General features: G+C 41.2%; 2 protein-coding genes across 11 annotated transcripts in view; one reads left to right on the plus strand and one right to left on the minus strand.

Moving 5' to 3' along the window:
- Positions 1-13,693, minus strand: part of FARS2 (phenylalanyl-tRNA synthetase 2, mitochondrial) — a 247,651-nt gene extending 233,958 nt beyond the window's left edge. The window contains exons 1-2 of one of the 3 annotated variants that reach the window (XM_075493895.1): positions 13,591-13,692; positions 12,931-13,017 (exon numbers count right to left, since the gene is read on the minus strand). The gene's annotated coding sequence lies outside the window, so the exon portion shown is untranslated. Of the gene's footprint in view, positions 1-12,930; positions 13,061-13,590 lie in introns of all 3 variants that reach the window. The other 2 variants (XM_075493893.1, XM_075493892.1) reach the window with 2 other exon arrangements.
- A 5,644-nt stretch (positions 13,694-19,337) lies between these two features.
- LYRM4 (LYR motif containing 4) overlaps positions 19,338-20,652 on the plus strand; it is a 95,902-nt gene continuing 94,587 nt past the window's right edge. For 7 of the 8 annotated variants that reach the window (XR_012774359.1, XR_012774357.1, XR_012774358.1 and 4 more), the window contains exon 1: positions 19,338-19,902. Coding sequence is in view for 2 of the 8 variants with exons in the window: in XM_075493898.1 (XP_075350013.1) it covers positions 19,817-19,902 (86 nt within the window). In the remaining 6 variants the exon portion in view is untranslated. The remainder of the gene's footprint in view (positions 19,903-20,652) is intronic. The other variant, XM_075493897.1, reaches the window with a different exon arrangement.

A 20,652-nucleotide genomic window follows, 5' to 3' on the forward strand; every position in this document is an offset into this window, starting at 1 on the left:
GTATCTTTTTCTATAGCATCTAGAGAAGACAAGAAAGGGAGGTTTCCAGTTTCTTATGCCACTTGTAAGACACCCTGTTGCTTCTAAGCAATGGCAGAGAGCTAGCTGTCTTAGCTGCAACGGTCAGCCCAGAGGCTTTATCCCTGAATATTCAAGAATCAGCTTTTTACAATTATTTATACTATTTATTACCTTATATAAGAAGATATGATGACGATGACTAGAAGACGCAAAGATCACTTGCGTTACATAGCAGCTGTCAGCACCTGGTGCACACTCATTCCCCAGGGCGTGGTTTAATTGCATCCAGGATTTTAGTTCAGGATTAACAGAGAACCCTCAAGAATTACTACAAACACCTTTCTACAGAAAGGACGCTTCACATCTCTCTCTGTTTATGCTCTGGCTTCCTATGAGGGTAAAAGCTAGAGAGCCTAGTTCAAATGCAAATCACAGGTTATAAATAACAAAAGGTGCTGGCCAGGCCATCAGGAGGGAAGCTCTATTAGCAATCAGCAGCAGAAAATATCACCACGGTTTTTTAAGAATTTTGCATTTGCATCTCATGATGAGATCTTTGTAAAACATCATCAGTGATGCTCTGAACGGGTACAGTTTGACAGCTGCAAATCTTTGGTACCACATGATATTACATTTTAAGAATGAAGTATAATAAGACACCATTTCAAGATGTAAATGTATTACCTAATATATGCTTGGCAGACCAGCATCTTGAAGGAGAGCCCGTAAAAATACTACTAGCTTGTTGTCTTATTCCTTATACAGCACCTCATATTTCAAGCAATGGAAAGCAATTCAATTCAAAATCACTAGCATTCTTTTTTTAAATCAAATTACTTTGAATATTTCCAGTAACAGAATAAGGTCACCTAAGCCCAGATTCTGGCTTGACCATGTACACTTGAGGCACGATCTCCAAAAGGCAGGCTGTTTGGTTGCAGCAACAGGTCTGTGTGTGTGTGTGTTTCTGTACATAGGGAATGGGGACTGAAAAAAATATATCCTCCTTTGTCAAACCACTTCAAGCTGCATAGAGGATTTTTCCATGTACTATGGTGTTCAGGCAATCAAACTGGCATCAAATTGGCCCACTGTAGTACTTGTTCAAGCATACATTGGGATTTTGCCACTGCTCTAAAAAACTTTAATAGAAGCAATGGGAAAGGGATACAGAAAATAGTGAGAGTTGCAGTTCTCCACCACATTTTGGAATTGCATTCATTTCCCCTGGTATGGGAAAAATAGATACCTCCAATTCTCAAAATGGGTAATTAGTTACTGCTGTTACTTGTGGCTTCCTCTCCCTGGTGAAGAGTACCACAAAGGAGCAGCTTTCTCAGTACAAGCAGAAGATTAGAGAAATGGAGTTTTAAACACCCTTCCAAAACTGCAGGGCTAAGCAAATGAGCAGTATAAGGAAAAGAGTTTTTGTTGAACCTTCCTCTCAGAATGCATGAGCCCTCTCTTTGGGTTCAGACATTCCAACTTAGTCCACTCCAGAAAGAAGTTTGAGCTCCAGGGTAACATGATCCAAATACACAGAGGCCAATGGTTTAGCAACTGGAATTCTCCTCCACATGCCGGTTGCTCACACCATGCACACTCTTGTTTAAAATCTCAGTTATAAGTCCTTGTGGTGGGTTGACCCTGGCTGGACACCAGGTGCCCACCAAAGCCACTCTATCACTCCCCTCCTCAGCTGGACAGGGGGGAGAAAATATAATGAAAGGCTTGTGGGTTGAGATAAGGACAGGGAGAGATCACTCACCAATTACCATCACAGGCAAAACAGACTCCACTTGGGGAAATTAATTTAATTTATTAGCAATTAAAATCAGAGTAGGGTAATGAGAAATAAAACCAAATCTTAAAAACACCTTCTCCCCCCACCCCTCCCTTCTTCCCAGGCTTAACTTCACCCCCAGGTTTCTCTACCCCCTCCCCCCAGCAGCACAGGGGGACAGGGAATGGGGGTTGTGGTCAGTTCAGCACACCTTGTCTCTGCCGCTCCTTCCTCCTCAGGGGGAGGACTCCTCACACTCTTCCCCTGCTCCAGCATGGGTCCCTCCCACAGGAGACAGTCCTCCACGAACTTCTCCAATGTGAGTCCTTCCCATGGGCTGCAGTTCTTCACAAACTGCTCCAGCGTGGGTCCCTTCCATGGGGTGCAGTCCTTCAGGAACAGACTGCTCCAGTGTGGGTCCCCCACGGGGTCACAAGTCCTGCCAGCAAACCTGCTCCAGCGTGGGCTCCTCTCTCCACAGGTCCTGCCAGGAGCCTGCTCCAGTGCTGGCTTCCCACAGGGTCACAGCCTCCTTTGAGCACCCACCTGCTCTTGCATGGAGTCCTCCATGGGCTGCAGGTGGATATCTGCTCCACCATTAACCTCCATGGGCTGCAGGGGGACAGCCTGCCTCACCATGGTCTTCACCACAGGCTGCAGGGGAATCTCGGTTCTGGTGCCTGGAGCTCCTCCTCCCCCTCCTTCTTCACTGACCTTGGTGCCTGCAGGGTTGTTTCTCTCACATATTCTCGCTCCTCTCTTCTGGCTGCTGCTGTGCAGTTTGGAGATTTTTTTCCCCCCTTCTTAAATATGTTATACCAGAAGTGCTACCACCATCACTAATTGGCTCGGCCTTGGCCAGCAGCGGGTCCATCTTGGAGCCGGCTGGCATTGGCTCTATCGGACATGGGGGAAGCTTCTAGCAGCTTCTCACAGAAGCCACCCCTGTAGCCCCACCACTGCCAAAACCTTGCCATGCAAACCCAACACAGTCCTCCACAGAATTAACGCATCTGTTATGGTGAGGGTCTATCTCCCACTTTCTAACTTCTCATGACAGTTAGTCTCCTGAGGAGCAAAACAGCCCACAAGGAAAGCAAAGCCCAATGCCAGCAAGAGATGGGCAGTCAGAGCTGGTCTTAGGGATGACAGGACTTAACCCCAGGACCAGCCTCCTTTAGAAGTGAATACACTTTACTTCTGTAATTCACAGAATTATAGAATAGAATAATTTAGGTCCAAAGAGACCACTGGAGGTGGTCTAGTACAACACCCTGTTCAAAGCAGGTCCCTCAGACTTGTCTAGTTGTGTTTGAATGCCTCCAGGGATAGTTTCCACAACCTCTCTGGGCAACCTAATTATAGCTAATTTTGAATTTAAGGCTCTCCCCCATGAGTTCCTCATACAGAGACACCCGCAAAATACGTTTGCTTGCTAACACACAAAACCAAACCTACAGCTGAGCTAACTCATATTTTCAAAAAGGGAGAATGGGCAGAGACTATACATGCAAAACTTGGGAAAGATTCAAAGGTGCACAAGTACCTTGACAAGTCACACAAAGAGAAATCTCACGTTTATACATCCACTTCTCACGTCTTAGAAACTCCATTTACTATCTACCTTGTCTATGCCTGACCTGAAGTGCACGATGTACTACAAATGCCTTACGTTTTCTTTTCTTTCTGCATCTATCTACCAATACAATATACTGATGGACTTTGCAACTCTAATCTGAGGACAACAATTCTCCTGCAGAGCTGCTTATCCACAGCACTGAGAAAAAACAAAATATGATGGAAGAAAACACTGTGATTTCTATAGTGAAGCAAACAATGAGAATTTTTAAAAAGTCAATGATAAATTGATTTCTTGGACTTCTGTTTGTAAAATGATTTTTCTTAGTTTTGGATTTATATTCCAAACATCTAGAATATTTCTACTTCAGAATTTAATTGTGGCAAGCAGGGTTAAAACCACAAAATGAGAACAGCTTTCATTTAAAAATAATTCATTTAAGATCTCATACATCACCAACAGAGATGTTCATTTGAGGAGGCAAGTTGATACAATTATGACAAGCTATTGTGTACTTTTCTAGATCATGGCAACACTGACAGCTTTAAAAGAAGTAGACGTGTTACTGTAAGGTTTATTGTCTAAGCAGCCTTCTCCCTCTGCAGCAATCTAACAGCTTACATTTACAGTTGATTATCATTTCTATGAAATTCCAACATTTGCTAATGATCTCCAAGACTGGGAAAAATAGCGCCTTCTGTCTCAAGCCTTCTCCTGTAGACACACTATTCTTCTAAAATAGTCTGAAAGACAACACATGCATTTCTTTTTCATAAAGCATCCATTCTCAGTTCTTTTAAAATATTTCAGACAGCGATATTCTTTTTTCCACTTCTGTAAGATGTGTCAGCCAATAGAACATAATTCATCCTCAGGGAAAGCAGTTTAGAGTAAGCTTTTTTTGCAAGCAGCAGAACCAGCAAAACTTTATTTCCTCTATGTCTGGAGGCAAAGCTTGTTTGCAGATTCAGTGGTAAGAGAAATTCATCCTGCTACCTCTGCTTTAGCAGAGGCATTAATATGGTCTCTCTCCTTTATTATGCCCTTTATTCTCACACACCACCTGTTACTTGCTCTCTTTGGCGATCTGGACACCCTTTGTGAAATTTGACTGAAGATAAGTGGAAAAAGGAGGGCTGACAGCAGATGTAGATACACCATCTCACAGTCATCATTTCCTTAGGAATCTGTTCTTAAAAACTGGAATTTTTAAGAGTAATATTAAATTCAACTCAATGGTGTCTTCAAGAAGTGACTGCAAAACATGGCACCCAGCAACAGCTTAAGTGAAAGTAGCACTCTGGTTCTCAAAAATTATACAACTTTAGTCTATTCTCACTGATAAAGGTCTTTGCTTAAGAATACATAGGCAATCTGCCACTCTGGGGGCAGATTACACTTATGTACAACCATTTCACTTCTTCCATATCATTCATCCAGGATACTCATTGCTTTCACTGGGCTGCAACACATTTAAGTGTGAAAAGATTAATTAACATCCAGAAATCTGAAACAAGCTGCCATTGCATTTCACTGTAGATGGATAGGGATTACTAGAGAGACTTTGTAGAGACAAACCATATGTGCACAGAGGGGCTGTGCAACACAAACTGCACGTTTCTTTGTGGGTGATCCTGGGCAGAAGGAGAGTCACTGCTTTTTAAAGGTCTGCTTTTTCAAAGGTGTTGGGAGGTATGACAGCAATGATAATTTTTTGAAAGTATAGTAGACTACTAATTTTTTGAAAGTATTTTTTGAAAGTATTACTAGACTACTAATACTTTTGAAAGTATTACTAGACTACACAGAAACAATAAGTTACAGAGCCAGAGAGGCTGATGAACTGACATATTCAAACAGAATAAACCAAATCCCAGTTCCTAATCAGTAGAGGTCAGATAACTATTCTCTAATTATGTCCTTGAAAATCTTGTGGCAGTCATTGAACAGCACATTTGTGACAATGCAAGAGAAGTTTTCCCGACTTGTACAACAATACCCTGATCATTTACCTATGCTGTTTCAAGATATATAACAAGCAAGATATGAGATCTTGCTTCACAATACATTAATGTTTTTCTGCTTTTATTCCCAGTTGACACCAAAAAAGTAGACCATGTATACATTTTCATTCTCCTGTTTCTCAGATTTGTACCTTAAAAATATGGTTCTCCTTCTAAAAGAAGTTACTAATTTTTTGAGAAACAAAGGCAAGTGAGAAAAATCATTTGCTTACCTAGGTCAAATGCAAATGCAGAAGTAGCAATATAAGCTGATCAATCAGCAGCTAGAGACAAAACAAAATAACTACTTAGATCACCTACTCCATTCCTTTTCCAAGGTCTGGATCACTCCCTAAAGCATACAAAAATATTCTTGTACCACATGTCCCCCAACATCATTGTAGATGATACACAATCACACATCAGCATAGCCGAAGCATATGCCATGCTTATTTAAGAAGGTAATGTCTGCCTCAAAAGTAACATATGTCCTGTGTTATGTTGCAGTTGCTACAGAAACTTTTTTCTTGTAAAGCAACAGAGAAAATACCACCTAAAACCTCAGCATCTTGTTGGTGTAATAATTAATGTTGCTTCAGTAACTCTTAAATGCCTCTGCAAAAAAGTTCAAGGCTCCTTTTAATAGCTTTTGACTGACATAGACCCAATTTTCTTTAGGCTAGTTTTCATTGACAGGTATGTGACTGACACCTTAAGAGAATCCCTACTTATTGTGCTAAAAATTGGGTGCAAACTATCAAAAGTATAAGCAAACCCAAGTGACAGATTTATGGCTCATTACACAACTGCTAAATTGAGAAAGGCTTTTAAGCTAACACCCAAATAGTTGGTATTTATACCTACTGTTCCTATTTATGCTACTAATACATAAGAAGCCTGGTACCTTTCATAAACTCTTAGACTGTAAATCATTCAGACTCACAACAGGGTCTGCCAATATTTGCAAAGCAAACACAGGACACATCTACATGGAATCTCTACATTCAGTGTCAATACCCACAGCCAGCTCCCACCACCCTTCCTCGCTCACCCCAAACAGTATCTTAACTTCATGAACTGCCACAGCTAAGGTGTTGGGGCAGCTCACCTAATAAGGTACAACACAGCATGGATTAATCCAATAGAAATGTGGTTGAGGGTAAAAGTGTTTCAAATGCTCAGATGAGACATTTGGCCATTCTGGACTATGACTACGCAATGGCTTTGCCTACAAACCTGCTGCAAACTTGCCTTTATGTAGAGAGGTTTCCTCTGGCTGCCCCTCAAACTTGTGTAAAATGTAAAGGCACCTCCCAACAAGAAGCTACGCCACTTTAGACAAATTTAAAAAAAAAAACCAACCACCACCACCAAAACCAAAATGACAGCATTACTAGAGATAACTTCAACGTGATCCATGATGAAAACATACTTTATTGGACAACTAAACATTTGACATTAAAGAACATCCTTTTTGCTCTCAGGTGAAGACAACCTATCAGAAGCTTGCAGTTTTAATCCTTAATGTTAAATAAAACTTAAGGGGCTTTTTGGATATGGTTAAAAAGTAGACATACAATAAAGTTATAATCTGCTCCCTTTTTCAGCATAAAAATATTTTCAATGACAGAAATAGATGTTTTATAAGATGTATATAAGATGTAAGAAATAGATGTAAAATAAGATGATCAGATATGATGTTATCATTAGCAAGAAAGAAAAAGGAGGTTTAGTAGTAAAATGTCTAGCTTTTAAATGCAGGTCCAGCACTAGGAAAGCCAACTGTGGGTGCTTCTGCACTTGCCATATCATAGATCTAAAAATATATTGGTTTATGTAATTACCATCTCAGTAGGTAAGTCACTAGAAAAGGTAAGACAGCATTTCCCAAGCTTGCTACTAATTAAATCATATGCATACAGGTTCAATCCAAGAATGATCAAAGTTAATGAAAAAAATTCCCTTTTAATTCAATGAGCTGTGGATCAGTTCCAGACAGCTAGCTGCTACACCATCCTCTTTCTTCTTTATCAAAAGCACTCCAACAGTGTGAAAGTGAAGAGGACTCCATACGAGTCTACAGATTTTGTATCTCCCCTCAGATCTGAATTTTAAATTAATTATTTGACAGTTGACTACATTACATACAATTAAGTAATCTTTTCCATAAAGCTATATTAGAGGCTACTCCAGGTTTTGAAGGAAAACAGACTACTACTATTATTGTTACATCAATAGCTTTAAAAGATTTCAGCTATTTCTTTCACATACAGGTTTACCCTCATTATAAATTTATGTGCCACATTGTTCACCACTACAGCAATATATTGCCATATCTGAGCATGGAAAATGTCAGTCCAACGTACTGGAAATAGAGCACTAAATTTAAAGGCTTCCTAAGATTAACAGAAAGATAATCTGAAGCCACCTAAAGTCAAAGAAAAGAGAATGAATGTTCAGATCAAATAACTATCTATTTTTAATTACATTTCAAATGCAATGCCACAATTGTCGAACAACTTCAGTAAACTAGACATTACATTTATGAAACCTATCTGAATAGCCTTTGATTCAATTCTTGTTAACAATGCTTTTTCCACATTCTATTTTTCATTAAATGTTTGTATTAAAAACGAGAATTTAATTTCAGCACCTCAAAACTCAGCTCCCAGTGCTGCGCAGATGCTTTGTTGTTCTGTCTCTTTGTAGTCAGGGTTTCAGCAGATGTCCATTCAGATCAGCCTAAAAGCTCTCATTTGTTTAAAGCAGAGCTGGACAGGAGTTGCTGTAAAATCTTTATCTGGGAATCCAATATATGCATCACTGCTATTAGCCATCACATAAACAATGTCTTAAATCTAATGAGCATTGCATAGGAAATTAAATAACAAAAAATAATCTTTTCTGTTCAAGAATCAACAGACAGTTAAATGAAAACTGAAGTTGTCAGCTTTTGACAGGGGAAATAGTGTCTATGCCTAAAACTTCACATTCCATCTATACATGGATGCAAGCTTAAATCAAAAATGGTGTTTAGACATAGTTTCAATAAAACTTGTGTATGCAATGCTGCCTAGTTGACTGTAGGAGACCAGTACACTGATGACCTTGACTTAATAAACACATCTCTGAACTAAGATCATGTGCGAGGGGCCAAGAGGAAAAAAGGGAAACAAGGAACACAGAAGAAGGAATAAAAGAATGCAGAAGGAACAACAAGATAACTATAAGCCAATGAAATGCTGCGTGATAAAAGTTACAGAGCCAATTAGATGGATAGAATAAGCGCGTGCTTCGCATGAACTGGTCAGGATAAGTATAAAAAGAGTGCTGTCGGGTAAATAAAGGTCCCCCCTACTATCAGCACTGGAGTCTATGTCTCATTCCCTTCAGTTGACCACCTTACATCCTTCCTACTCTAAGACAGATTTCAAGCATTTCTTGTTGGAAAAGACATCAAATCCATCACATCTAAGTTCGAAAAGTTTTGTAGGTATAACCAAAGAGGTCTACCCTTAGCACCTCCTCCTATTTCATGTCAGAGAACCGAATTAAAAACAATGGAAAGGGAAGGGTGTTAACTACAGCCTTTATTACCACACCTCAGATCTCCTTTGCTGTAGCTACTCAGAAGCCCCGGATGGCTCTGCCACACCACTGGGAATGTTGTGACCACGGAGTGAGAGCAGCAGGATTTTATTCCCATGCAGTGCAAAAACGTCCCTCATGGAGCCCTGAAATCCAGAATTGGAATGTGAAATGATCTCTCAGTATGCTTGCCCCTCCTCACTCAGCCCCTGTCCAAGACTAAAGAGAGGTGTCAGAAAGCAATGACTGAAATTCCTACCATCTTTCTTCTGCTCTGCTTTGACAGAGAAGATATCTGCAGAGCCACTTGTAGGCATCCAATTAAAAACAATGCTAGCAGGTTTTTTTGACTGGGTCTAGACATGTAAGAAATTGTTCTAAACTCAGCTCTTGACTGAGTACAGACATAGCTGCAGAATAACATAGACTATTATAGTTTAAGATACAATGAGTTTAAGATACAACTGATTCCTATAAATTTACTCAGGCGGTAATATTGCTTTTGAAAAAAAAAAAACACACCACTTGTGAGACTTTCTTCTACTTTAAAACTCTGCTGTCAGCTCACTCTCCTTAATAAGGACCCATTATCTCTGAAACATGTAAATGGGACCTACAAGTTGTACTAAGAAGTAAATTCTATTTACTCTGACACTTTTTTTTTTTACGTAATGCAAAAGCTTTTATTGCTTTGGTATGATTCCCTATCGCTAAAGCTCTTTTCTGTTGACTGAGTGAAATAGAAATCAGTGACCAGATTTTTTTTTATTCTTCCATTTCCATGCTAGTGATTTAGGCTGTTGTGTTCCATTACTGTTAATGGGGTTTAGAAGCAGAAGACCCCTTCATCTCTCAAGAACTATTAAGCCAAAGTCTTAAGCTAGAATTGCAAATATATACTATGTTACAGCAAACAAAATCTGTTGAGAAACTCTGTATCATCATTTACATTCGATCCCAAATCACATGGGTTGCAGATACTAATAAAGCAGGAAAAAAATAAAACAAAAGTATAGGAAAAAGCAGCTAGCTTACACAGTGTGGTATTCACTGGCATGTTGTAAAAGGAAAAAAACACCCCACCACAAGTTTCTAAATGACACAGTTCATTCCAACCCATTTAACCTACACAAAATGCCGGATGCACACGAACAGCAGGATTTGCAAACAATACAGACAGCTCTGCCAGCAAGTCTCACACAATCACAGTATCTGTCTCAATACAGTTGGTCTCACAGCAATACAAATTCCAGAAGGTAAAACAAAAATTAAGTAAGATTGCACTGCTAAACATTTTCAGTTTGGTTTCCTTTCCTCTGGTCTTTTTAGCAAACTTATTTACTATAAATACATAACTAGTCTGGTGTTATTTCCTTGATTCCAGCACTAAAATTTACCGCAGGCGGAGGGATAATGTATTTCTTCAAAATCCTACATGACTTTATCAAGGCTCCGTGCTGCCTCATCAGTTTTCCAACACATTGCTGGGCTGCAAGATGAAAGACTTACTTTGCTCTTTTAAGAACAAGTGTACTCAAGACGACTCACAAGAATTAACTGCCAAGCCAACCTTCATTAACAAGCTTAAAAATTTTACTTTATACGTTGTACAGTTATGAACGTATACAGGTTACCAAAAGACAGAAAACCCACTTTGCAAATATTCTACTTATATCATGAAACATTTTCTGTAACTGTAGCTAAAGAAATGCATTAGCTATGTTTAAAGCCTAAGGGTAAGAAAAGCATAGTCTTTTTCCTTAAAAATACTTTAACTGCAACAAGTGATACTGAATTATACACAATGCTGCTGAGAAATATTCATGAAAAATTTTATAATAAAATCCATCAATTTGAAGTTCTGCCTATTCAAATAAACACAAGTCAAATTTTAAAATGGATTTGCTTAATCCTGTTCTAATTTCCTGATACAACTGTGCTCTGGTTCTGTTAGTTTACGGCTAGGATTAATTTAGTCAATGACACTTCATATGTATTCAGGCACACCTACCTTGTAACACTGCATTTGATTATGTCTGAATACTACTACCTTTACAGTGTTGGCATCTCCTATAACTTGTTAAAGAAGAATTAGTTCCAAGATATTCTGTAGCATGCAAAGCAAGGGAAGTATGACTTAAAATATAGGTTTAAATGGTGTCTCCATTCAGTCCTGCTACCACAGGATAAAAAAAAAGTTTGAGTGTTACAGTAGAAAGAAAAAGGTTAGTATGACTAGATTATTTCTCTGTCATTAATGCTAGAAAATAGGATATATTTGGGTCCATGGCTCACAGCACCTTTGGATAATGGGCCACCAAGCAGTTTCGTGCTTTATCTTTAATGTTACCAGGTAACATCTCCTATAAGGCTTACTAATGTTGATATACTTACTCCAGATAAAGCACAGCACAAAGAACAATGAAAACCTTTGCTTGGAAGGCCTGGAGAAAGCCATATATTTTAATTATCTCAGATAACCCTTCTGTGGCACCAGATACTTGAAAGTCACACTTCCCTCCAGAACAAGCCTCAGTGAAAGAAAACGTAGACAGAGCTCAGGATACACATCTCAAACTATGGCACACAGAAGTATTTCTCCATCCAGCCTTTAGATAACAAAGGCAACATCCCCTCATCTTGCATTTTGAGCCAAGATATACACATTGACTGGGTGGAAGAAGCTATACAGGTCAGGGGAAAAAAAGAAAACAATAACATGAAAGAATCAAATCTTTATTATTAATGAAGAATAAGGTGTTATTATAGCTCAAGGTCACATATGACAAAACAACCTTCAGTTAACGCCACGTCCATTACATACTGAGAATCAAAATTAAAACATAATAATTGTTCTTATTTTTTTCTTTAAAACCATTTGTCGATTTGCAATTTGCAACATGCTGAAAGATCAACTTCCACACTGACCCAGCAGACTCTGTCGCTCAGGGTCTGGAATGAGAGCAGTCAGGGGACACTGCGGTCAAACAAACCAACGACAAAAAAAAACAAACCCCGATCTTGGGCACAACTGATCCTAGGCTACAAAGCATATCTGAAAAAGCTAATCACAGAAATTCTAGAACAGGGAAATACTTAATTCAGGACTCCAGGCAGATGAACTGTCATAAATCTTGCCAGAATGGTACTGCAAACTATTTCTTCCCCCATTTGTCTTTCCTGTCTTTTTGCAGAATGTTAAACCCATCCCTATAGGAAAGCTGGCAGCTCCATTTCTAGGTCTGCATGCCCACCTAAATCCATCCTCATCCCCAGCTTGAGCTAATACAAAACTTTACAGAGACACACAGACACACACTGCCTTTACCTTATTCTGCTACAGGGCCAGGAACATAACAGACTGGAAGCTTAATGGTGGGATTTGTAAGGCTGTAACTATTGCCTCCCCCAAGATCTCGCTGAGCTCGCTCCTCATTCACCAGAGCATCCTATGCTGGATTCTAACTTGCATCAATTTTAAGTGGTTTGTAAAGTAAGGAGAACCTAATTCTGCCACCTGTTCTCACACTGAACAGCAACTTACTACTTATGTAGTTGGACAGATTTCAAAGGGATTATATTGAAAGATATGGACATACTCCAATATTAAGATATAGAATTTGTCCTTCTGAATTTGTCCTTCAGAAGATTATCATCTTCTACCTATCTCCCTATTATTATTATCTACTTATCTTTATATCTTGAGTCTCATTGTTTTCTTTGTCTTTGTATTAGGAGTAAGGAAACACATGAATTCTATATGGAAAGTAAAGTTAGACAGTTAGCATACCTAGTTAGCATACCTGTCTTTAACAGTTGGTGAAGATGAAGAAAGATTTTTTTATTATTATTAATTAAAATGGAGAAGGACTGAAAACTTGTTACTACCTAAAAAGGCTGGCAGTACTGGTGTCAAAGACAGATTCAGAAAGCTAAATTTATTTGTAATTACTTACCCACAAGCAGAAATAAGCTTCCCTCAGCTCTGCTTCCTTTGCCCCTTAGCTTTAGTCAGTGCTTTGTTTCTTTTCTTCAGGGACTGGCTGAAAGACAAATTTCAAACACAGTCACCCCAGATAGAAAAAACTGAAACAGAAATAAAATAAAATAAAAAGAAAGTTCTGTCTAGAAGTGTGAAGGCATGTAAGGAAATATTGACAATTCATCTTATCTTACAAATGCATCAGAAACATGACATATTTAGAAACATGTCCCTAACGCACCATCATGAATGCTGGCCAGAGCTCTGGGGACATAAAACTGACAGTGACACAAGATGAAAGATCAAAAATGTCAATGATCATGCAAAATTAAGTTATCTTAAATTCTACCATTACTACAATTTGCTAATACAGGTATATTGTTTTCCTCATTTACGTGAAAACATTGTTCCATAGTTTCCTTTCTGCTCCAGAAATATTCGCTTTAGATTTCTTTGCTTCAGCTTCATATTTAAACTGTTGGGGTTTTTTCTGGACCAAAAGTCCAAGAAAACAGGAACAAAAAGTCATATGGATGCATAGCATCATATAAAATGAAAACACATTACAAGTGGAAAATCATATTCCCCCTCCCCTCATCACACAGTCAGAAAACTAAACAGATAGCTTACTTACAATCCACTTAATCCTTGCTGCTTTACACATCCATTGTAAACCAGTTTTGCTTAACCATTCTTTCCCTAAAAGAAAAATAAAAATATTAGTGTCTTCCACACGTTCCATTCTCAGACGTCACACACCTTTCCCCAATAATAGCTTTTCATCATATTATACAAGAACTTTCCATTTTTATTTTACCTTGGATAATATGTTTTCTTACATCAGCTGCACTCTACCTTATAGCAACATGATGCATCTGCCCCCACTGATACTTTGCTCTAGGAATTGCCTCCAGGAAATAATCACACAAGAAGTATTTATAAGAAAATGCTTAGTGAAGTGGATTTTCAGGGAAGGACTTAAGCAATAGCCTGTGACTTGAGTGGAGCTAGCCCTCTAATATTGTCTGACAAGAGGGCCCATGCCCACAATGCCGGGAGCAGGAAAAGAACCAGGATGCACCCAAACAGCAGGTTGTCTTTGATTTCCCATACCTAGGACATGGGACTGGGTAACCAGAAAAAAAACCCCACAGCACTGTGTTAGCCATGCATGAATTCCCAGTGCCGCAGCATGGAGAATCTGGGATGAACAGCATGACCTTCACCTTTACCACCACCACATGACTATGCACATGCTTTTATATGTATTCACACATGCTTTTATACATATTCAGATCCACATTCATATATGACAAAAATAAACTCAAGAGAAGAATAAACCATGCTCTAGCAAGACATCTTAGATGTAACCATGATCTTTAACAAAAGAGGTTGGCAGTACCATTTGTAACCAACCTGGCAAACTGAAACTCACAAGTCAGCAAAAAAGATACAGGGGTAGCTACAAAGAGATTCTCAGTTGGTCTTAAGCAAAATATCAGTCCTTGTTTTACAGCAAAGTTTGCCTCCTAAGCTAAAAATTTCAATATCCACTAAAAAAGGAAGAAAATAAAAATCAAAATAACTAAACGAGTTAGCCTGGCTGGATGACAGCAATGAAGAAATATGATGATGGTGCACATCATGGAAGAGGGAGAGGAATTACACAGCATGACTCTAAGGGGCATAAATGAAAGAGTGGGATGAACTTAGGGATGAGAGTGGCATAGGCTGAGCGTCAGAAAACATTTCTTAACAGCAAGATACAATATAAAGTAGAATATTTTTCCCACAGAAAGGGAAGTTGTTTAAGACTAAATTAGATAAAACACTGGAAATTGCAGCAAAGAAAGCATTTCTCAATTGATGAAGTCATGGATGAGAACACTTAAGAAATGCTGTCTTTCCCGCATCTCATGATTAGGTTTCTCAGTTAGATTTCAGTATAACAACCAACTGCACAGCAAAAATACGTTCATTTCTTGTTGGGTTCTTGTCTTGAAAAATACCTTGGATTTCATCAGCATTAAGGTTAGAAGTGTCATTCACATTTGATGCAACTATTACACACTGAACTATTTAAGCATTATTCATAATTTTAATCCCCTATTACTTATTCTCTTGCCTATTGCTGCAACACAAAATTATCCTTTTAATTCTGGACTTTTATAGCATTTTTATTTCAGGCATTTCAAAGTACTTCACAAACATATGTCCACTATCAACATCTTTCAAAGTCAATATGGTATATATCAACATTGCATGTCATTGATCCAGATGTTATCCCAGAACTGCTGAACTGTCCAGCTGCTTAACATGATACATAATTACCAGACAACATGATACTCATGAAATCCTCTGTGTTGCACACGGCCACAGGGAATTAGAAGATTAAAACTGAGGCCAACAAGGAAAACAAAATTCAGCGTTTCTTTCAGTTTGATGCCTGCAGCACAAGAGATCATGAACCAGCAAAGGTTTAGGAGCAGTGGTAAAACAGGTATTCCCTTACACGACCAAGTATTACAACAGAAAACCCACTACTGGGTGGGGTGGGGTTTTTTCCCCCCTATTATTACTATTCTTACAGTCTTACTTTAAACAATACACAACATTCTACAATTCAGTTTGGAAAGAGATGGAGTAACTCTCAAAAAGTGACCAAGAGAAGAGTTTTGTCCCAGTTTTTTCTTCCCTCTGAACTCTTAGGTAGTATTTTCCAAAATGCACAAATAATTTAAGAGCATAGCTGAATTTGAAACACTGAAGTTTCTCCTCCTGATTAAAAATGTTCTCTTCTATAGAGCAACCAAATACATATTTTTTAAAAAAGCAGACTTATTCAAGGCCACCTTTTGATACTGAGGAAATCTTACTCACTATAGGGAATGGTTAAGTTATAGTTTGTTACATTTGTGACTGAAATCCTGAAATTCTCGTGATTTACAGTCCTTATTTTAAAGGTCTTACTCTACACTGGGTAGGATCTCACTGTGCACGACACTGTCCATCAAGACATAAGAGCAGGGAAGAAGAGAAAGAAACCACACCACAGCAGCAGGGAAAAGTTAGCACGTTTTCACAAACTGAAAAACAATAATTAAAATAGAGGATAATACCACGACAATCCATTATCATTCTGACCCCCGAAGAAAAATAACAAACACGAACAGCAGCGTACCAGGAAAGCACATGCTCTCTTAAAGTGCTGAGTGCCATGTCATAAAGCTGAAATAGCGTACCGCAAGGAACTATTCTGCAACATACAACAGAACCTCCAAAACGTACCAGAGAACATAACAGCTGTTTCATTTCACAGAAGTCCACAGTCTCTGCAGGTGCTTAATTCAAAATACCTTTTTTTTTTCTGGCAGCTACAGATTTACAATACTAGTAACTGTTCCAGATACTGATACTCTGATATCATTCTCAAAGTGCTTATTTATCCCAAGGGATGCAGAAAGGCAAGGCACAGGCCACCCTCCTTGCTTGTGGCATTTAGCCTGAGGAAAGACTTCTGTACAAATGAACACCCACCAACCCCCTTCAACAATGACTATATGTAACACTGCAATTAAGAAAAACATACCTTTAGCCCCATCCCCATAAAAGGTAACAATAAAAGAGCACTGAGCTCTAAACCAGGGAAGTTGGGGGTAAAAAAAAATATCATCTACACATGTCTTGATTGGTCCTGGCTTGGTGTCTAGGTTAAATTCAGGTGTGGATTCCCCCTACAGAATGAGAAGGTAATTAATGAAGTGATCATTACTGCTTCCCTGTACCTAGGCTCCAGTGTCACAGGACACAATAGTGGTCACTTGGGCTGTGTCTGTCCTTCAAATTCTCTGCAGGCTTGCAGTGATGCATGTATACAGAAGGCTAGCAGAAACACGTGTACCCCAGTCACAGCAGAGGCAATGCCCACTTACTGCAGAGTGACAGGACTTCTGAGACCATAACCCATTGCTTCCAAGAAAACGCAATAATAAAACACATAGGAAAATAATTAATTTTTCCAGTCAACAGCGCCAATCCAACTGCACAAAGATGACCGATTTCTGCAAAAAATTGTTCTTCCCTCCTTGAGTGTAATAAAGGTTAAGCCAGGAAAGGGAGACAAGAGGAAAGTCTTTTTTCCTTCGGTATGCTTACTTTGCATTTGATAGTACATCGCACGTACTTATTGCTTATTCTAAACATATGAGATTTCCATGCTTCTTTAAGAGAAAAACATGGTTATCTTAAAAACATTTAAAAAAAAAAATCACAAAAACTGTCAGGGAGATTCAGGAACAGGATTAACACCTGAGGCTATTTCAAAATCATTTATATTACTTTACAAATATTAAATCAATACTGTTCTTGTACACAAAATTTACTTAATGTGTTTTGCTTTCTTCCCAATTACTCTCTTATCTTTTAGAGCTGAAGACTGTAGCATGAAAACTTTATTTCTCACAGTAACAAAGAGGGCTGTTGTAAAATTAGATGGAACAACTGCCACACTCATCTATAGAATGATTTCACATAACTTTGCTGAACTCTCAAAGCTAGGTTTTGCTCTGTACATGATGGACTAGTATCTTAAGCTGTCTGAAGCCCACAACCAAAACAAAGGGCAGGGGTGCCCCTGCTGCTTTCAGGGAAGATGATAAATCTGCAGACACAAATCAAGAGTTCTGCTTTAACATGTATTAAGTACCCCAGCCACCAGCAGCTGCAAAGATGGGGGAGCACCAGCACCTCAGACGGACTCCAGTTCTAACATGGCAATCTGTGTCAACAACATGGCTTGGACTACAAGGAGAATTTGGTCCCACAGGCAATTAAAGAGCATGCTTGCTTTACATTTTTCTGTTTGGGTTTCCTGAATGTCAAAAGCTAGCCCAAAACACATTGTTTTGCGTAACTTACATGGGAAGGCCTCAAAAGCATGATGCTTATCACAGTGTCTCAGCTGCTTATGTTTTTCTACAAAAATGCAACATTTCCTCTAACATTTCTAGTTTTGGTTTTGATATAGAGAACATCCAAGAAAATTGCTACGTATGGAAAACCTCAGTTTCCAGAAGTTTAAAAGGGCTGCTAAAACATAGCATACTTGTAACGATGAATTTGAGATAAATCTGTACATCTATACTATTTACACCCAGAAGCACAGAACTATTTTAGTTCTATGCAGTAAACCATAAATTGCATCAGATGTACAACTGACACAAATAATAATACTCAAAGTGCATATACAATAAAATATGAGTTCAATTAGTAGCAGCAATAGAAGCATTTTTGCCAGAGATATGTAGAATGTATATAAACTACTATATACAAAACATACTATGGAGAAAATAGAAAACCTGTAATGGTTATAAATAAATCATATTATTGATAATGTTTAAAAATCAGTATTAAATACAGTTGGGGCATCACACCTGTAAGTTACAAAGTCAAGTTTATTCTGCTGCAGCAAAACTTTCAGCAGATGAGGATGCTAGGTATGTGCTGTTTCCAGCAACAGAAGATTCTGGTATAAACAATAAAAGAAATGCTCAAGTAGAAAGAGAGCCCCAGCCTCACAGCAGAAAAGAATAAAGACCAAGATTTAGCAAATAAACTGGCAGAACCTACTTTTTAAATGATTCAGGTGACCTGTTGTTCTGTGGACCATACTATACATAGGCACTGTGTACACCGATTCCTGCCTGGGTACTGCCCTCTTCAAGACCAGCTTCAACACACATGGGCCTGTGTGTTAAATTCACCCAGAGTTCAACACAGTTAGTCACTTTCTGAAAACCTGCACAAATAGGGAACCTTAAAAGATAGCACTGATAAAACCCATGTGGTCATTTCTCAGGGCTGTAGAAAAAGAAAAATAGTAAGCAAATTGAGATTTTCCCATTGCAAATAAAAGCACAGAGGCAGAAAATCCTTACTAACCTCCTCCAGAGACTCTCACTACTTAACTTAAACAGTACCTGACCTACAACTACACAGACCAAGTTAGTTTAAATAACAGGATTCAACTTAAAACAGGCTGCTGAGAAAGGAACAACTCACATCACTGTAGCACATCAAACCCTGGTATACCAGCACAGGTGACCATTCACTGCAAACTTATATAGCGATTTTGATGCAATCACCAAACGCACATCACCTGGGGCTCGTTTCCAGGCCCTATACCAATCCGACCCTGCCAGCCTTCACCTCCCTATGCAACACACCAACAAACACACCAACGTGGGTGCACACAACCACGCTATTATCACCGATCAGTTTATTTGAGCGCTAGCTTTCCCTTCCCCATTGCTTGGGCCTTCCTCCCGCCCCGCCAGCGCTCGGGCCGTTCACAGCCGCGCCGACGGAGCTCGACAGGAGCCCCGCGGGGAAGCGGCCGCGCCGCTGGCGCTTCAGGGCAGGCCGAGGCTTGAGCAGTACCCTCGCGACGGAGCTACCGCACCCGCGGCGCCGGACAGGGCCGACCCGGCGGGACGGCGGGGGCCTGGGACCGGCCCTGAGCCCTCCGCGCGGAAACGCCGCCCACCGCCCCTCAGGGCTGCCTCAGCCGGGGAAGAGCCTTTCGCCCCGCGGCGCTCAGGCCGCGGCCCCGCCCCGGGCCTTGCGCTGGTCCTAGGCCGCTGCCCCTCCGCTCCGCGGGCCGCGCCGCCACTCACCGCCAGGCCGTGCGCTCCCGCTCCTGTCGCCGCCGCGGCTGCCCCCGCCCCTGCCTGCCCGCCGCGGAGGCGCGCAGAGAGGCCGCCGCGGGTGTCGGGAGGCGGCTCCGGGGGCCGGCGCGGCCCCGGGCGCTGCAGGCGGGGAAAGGGGCCTCGCCGCGGGAGGACCCGCCTGGTGTCGGCAACATGGCAGCGTCCAGCCGGGCCCAGGTGCTGCGGTTGTACCGGGCCCTGCTGCGGGAGAGCCAGCGCTTCGGCGGCTACAACTACAGGTGCGCTGCCGGGACGGGCGGGGACGGGCTCCGGGCGGGCAGCGGCCCCGGCCCCGCTTCTCCCTGCGAAGGTGCGGGGGTAACGGGAGCGGGGGGAATGCCGGCGTTGTTTGGGGCTGGGCAGGGGCCGCGTGAGGGGCTCGGTTTGGCGGGTGCAGGGGAGCTGTGACCTCGGGGGACCCCGCGGAGGAGCGGGCGGCCGCCCAGGCCGAGCCGTGCCCTGGGGGCGGTCAGGGAGAGCGGGCTGCCGCGGCCACCTGCCTGGGCCTGGGCCTGGGCCTGGGCCGGGGCCCGACTCGGGGCGCAGGGGAGGGTCAGCCCCCGGCCCCTGTGCCTGGCCCCGGGCTGCCTCAAAAGCACCAGGTTACGGGCCCTCCCTGTTGTAGGAGGAAGGGACAGGACAGATACTGTCCCAGCCTGAAAAAGCTCGTGTCTGGTCTGGATGCTGCCCTTCTCCTCGCAGGGGAGAGCCAGGGCCAGGTTGCAGCCCTGGTTGTGCTGGAGGAGGCTGGCTTCCCTGCCAAACCCCGGCACCATGTGCTGTGCCCAAGCTCAGGGTGCTGCGTGCGATGAGGGAGCAGGGTTCGCTTGTCCCACCACACAGGATGCCATGCTGCCTGGCTGGCTGCCTTCTCTGGCTGTTGGTGAAAGATGCGCACCGTTTTTTGGCAAAGGGTATGCCTGCCTGCGTGCTACAGACATAGGCCTGGTCTCCATTAGATATCTGCTGCATTGAGAGGGGGTGCTCCC

This window comes from Mycteria americana, chromosome 2 (assembly GCF_035582795.1).
Source record: "Mycteria americana isolate JAX WOST 10 ecotype Jacksonville Zoo and Gardens chromosome 2, USCA_MyAme_1.0, whole genome shotgun sequence".
NCBI lineage: Eukaryota > Metazoa > Chordata > Aves > Ciconiiformes > Ciconiidae > Mycteria > Mycteria americana.